This window comes from Morone saxatilis, unplaced genomic scaffold, assembly GCF_004916995.1.
Source record: "Morone saxatilis isolate NCDOM2014 unplaced genomic scaffold, NCSU_SB_2.0 Contig23, whole genome shotgun sequence".
NCBI classification, from domain to species: Eukaryota; Metazoa; Chordata; class Actinopteri; family Moronidae; genus Morone; species Morone saxatilis.
The window spans coordinates 4663212-4666966 of record NW_023339796.1 but is presented as its reverse complement, the minus strand read 5'-3'; the positions used below and the strand labels follow the sequence as shown (position 1 = coordinate 4666966).

Below are 3755 nucleotides of genomic sequence, written 5' to 3'. Positions count from 1 at the left end.
TGTATCAGAGATTGGGCGTTACACGGGCCGGGTGCAGTTCGAAAGCGGGCGCCCCACGGAGAACTCAGCTCTGCTCATCCTCAGCACGGAGGAGTCGGATGAAGGCATCTACACCTGCCACATCTCCACCTTCCCCAATGGCAACTTTGACATCCGCATCACACTCACCGTCTGGAGTAAGAGTCATCCTCTTCCTCCTCCTTTCACTCTTTGTTTCTTCTCCCACACCTTCCTAATCCTACCAGAGCTACTGTAATGATGTTTAAGCCGCAATCATCTTCATAGAAGATAAAGTACTGTCAACCAGGGGAAATTCAGCAGGTTTGCCAGCGTGGCCACAAACGCAGCATATCTGAAGTTTGAGTGGGTAAAAAGCAAAAACATGTATATGATTTTTTTGGTTTATTACTTGTAACAGCTTCATAGCAAGTGGGAAACACAAAAAATGCTTGTTTGAAGGCACATTTGTGTGATGCAGCAGTTAGATGAAGTAGCTCAGCTGTCTTAACATTAGCAAGCTGAATTTGTGCCCAAGAAAGATGCAGAGGATGTATCATACAATAAAAGATAAACAGGTTTGAACAACATGGTTTGATTCAGTTCATGATAAGTTTCCAAGTCAAGTAGGCTTTATTTATATAGACCCAAATCTCAAATCTGCCTTGAAGCGCTTTACACCGTCCAACCCTCGACTCCACGATTCAGGAATGAAAACGCCCCAAAATACCTTTTACCATGGAAAAATAAGTAAAATGACAGAGGAAGACTGCCAGAGTGTAATTAAAAATAAATAGAATGACAATATTAGGTAAGAGTTTAGGGTAGAGTAAACTCAGCACAGTGCTAAAGTCCATTGCTTCACATAAACAACACATGGGCGATGCAAGACAGTTGCTTCACATCTTCAAACATAAAAAGACATTTGATATTGACAGCAGTTGCTTGAAAATAAACTGTAAGAATTGAAGTGCTACTTGCTAAAGGGCTTGTGTTTTTACTGCACATTGCTCTGTTGCACAGATTCGAGGTTCAGCCGCTTGAAGTGGTTTTATTTGCACTTTGGCACAAACTTTTGTTGTTGTTGTTGTTTTTCTATAATCTTGTATAAATAAGTTGAATTATTAAACTACTTATCAATAAAACCGTTCATCAAACTTAAAAAGTCTCAAAACAAGCAGGTTTACATTTGAAAGATCATTCAAATTCTGCTTTTTTATTGACTTAAATTACAAAAAGTTGATTTGATACCAGATAAAATGCCTAGAGATGTTCATGTTTCTGCGGTGCTGTCATTGCACGCCTGAATATTTTGGATCTGCTCCTTTCTTACTCACTGAGAAGATTTCACTGGTTTCAGTGGAACCACAATAACAGCCGTGGGAATGCTATTGTTGTAACAGATCTTCCCTGAAGTAAATGCCTGCAGTGATGCTTTATCATGACTTTATCATTTCGCTGCTAGTCATCAGCGGCTCAGTCACAATCTTGTCCCAACATGCCACAGATCAGACAAACCAACAGAGATACACACATTATTAACTGGCACAGGATTCCCTCAGTTCGAAACATTCAACCATCAAATATTGAATTTGCTTTTGGGGGGGAAATCCATCAGCTACAGACATATATATATATATATATATATATATATATATATATATATAATATAATTAATTTATTCCCATTTATCTGTGTAGGAGAGTTTAAACTTCCCAAAATGAAAAGGAGAACTCTTATCTAGACTCACTTTTTGCCCAGTTCAATGATTTCTGCATTACTTTTATGCGTTTGGGTTTATTTGGGTGGTTTTATTTGGCCATGTGGAGTCACTGTCATCTCTTTTTAAAAGATGAAAATCTTCCTTTATTTGTTTTGTTTTTTAAAGTATTGTTTTTGGCCATTTTGCCTTTATTGGATAGTACAGCAGAAGAGGGGTTACAGTACATGCAGTAAAGGGCCACAGGTTGTGTTTGAGCCTGGGCTGCTGCAGTAATGACTCAGCTTTAATACATGGAGCTCTACCAGTTGAGCTACTGGGACACCCCTGTTTGGATTGTGTCTTTGTTTTTGGTTTTGTTTTTTGTGTGTGTAGGAAATCCTTTCCCAGATATCACCTGCCACTCAAACACTTTGGGCGGCCCTGTGATGTCATGTTTTCTGGAGTTTCTGTTTATATTTTTCTTTGTATGTTAATACATAATGGATATTTCTGCTAATGCTAACTACCTGTTTTTTGATGCGTTAATAATCCATCAGGCAACGTCAGTGTTTACGAGAGTAAAGGCTGCCGTGACTTGGGTGTGAATCACAATGGTGTTAAACCAGTTAGTAACTAAACAGAAAGTATTTATGTGAAAATATCACCGGTGACATTTGCCCTGATGGTTTTGCAAGACTGTCTTCTTGCACAATTATGATGCATTTGATGAAGTTTCACCTCCACAATTCTGTGCATGGTTCATGTGCGTTTCAGTTTCATCAGTTTTACTGTTGCTCTCCACCATCTGTCATGGACGGCTCAGTGCTGTCCTGGTGGTACCTTGTTTTCTTGATTACGGTCTTCTCTGTGTTCCAGGATGTATTTAGGGGTCTTTTTGTAACAATATTCTTATCTGACTCTTTCAGCAGCAGGGTCTCGAAGAGCTTGTTGCTCAAACTTGTCCATGACTTACAATGACATCACTACACAAAAAAAAGCATTTAGTGAAATGCAGGTTTGAATGGATCCAGTTAAAGCCACTTTAGGTAAAGAGAAATTATCTTTGAGCAGGCCTGGGGAAGTATTCATTAAATCATAATGCACTGACAATAGTTAATTGTAGGGAATGTGCGTCACACAGTGGATTCATTTTTATTACTAATACTGATTTTATTGTTTTTTAACGAGTAGAATACATTTAACACAGTACAATAAGAGAACTGGTTTAACTGTAAAGGGTAAAAATGGACCGTTTGTTATTACCTTCATTTTCCAATTACTTTAATCAAACAAATACATTTAAATAATTTAATGAATTTTTATTTCATTCTTAAAATATGAATGAATGACTAGGTTTGTTGAATTTTGACATGTTCTGATATTTTGATGTGTAAATGTAAATGTAATAATAACATTTACATAAATGTAATTTATGTAGACATTTTCACAAAGAAAAAGTTGTGAGGTGCTTTGCGGGAGACATTTTAAGATTAAACAAAATCAGGCAAATAAAGAGAACAACTGAAAGAAAAGAAAATACACAATAAAGATTAAAAAGAGACAGATGAGACATATTAGATGAGGGAAAATTAAACCTTTACATTTAAAACGTTGTTGCTAATTCTTCCCAGAACTGTCATATAATTTACCGGTGGGCCCATTACTGACCCATTTTTCCAAGTTTTATTTTTCCTTGTTTAATGATGAAGTGTGTCAGGTTCATTACAGGTAGGTTGGTCAGTGTGTTTATGTTCACTTTCCATTATTCTCACCGCAGCCGATGTTTCTGCAGCGTCTCAGGTGATTTAACTGCAGTTAATTATTTGATTTAAATACAGTTTACCTCGGAGTGACAGGCTACAATACAATTAAAGTTTTCTAGGACAACAACTCTCTAGATATACAGGTTTTCCAGGACGCGTGGGAACCCCAACTGTTTTTGTAATTAGTATACAAGAAATTATTTTGTAATAATAGGAAATAAGCAGTTCAACCGCAGATAGACATCAATCAAACTCCATCAGTCAAACTATGACTTTGGAATGTCCTTGTTTTT

At 37.0% G+C, this 3755-nt stretch overlaps 1 protein-coding gene across 2 annotated transcripts in view; it reads left to right on the top strand.

The window, feature by feature from the left end:
• The window catches only part of nectin4b (nectin cell adhesion molecule 4b), a 19527-nt gene that overhangs the window by 5424 nt on the left and 10348 nt on the right, over positions 1–3755 (top strand). For both annotated transcript variants that reach the window (XM_035671329.1, XM_035671328.1), the window contains exon 3: positions 9–176. In XM_035671329.1, coding sequence (XP_035527222.1) covers positions 9–176 — 168 coding nt within the window. The remainder of the gene's footprint in view (positions 1–8; positions 177–3755) is intronic.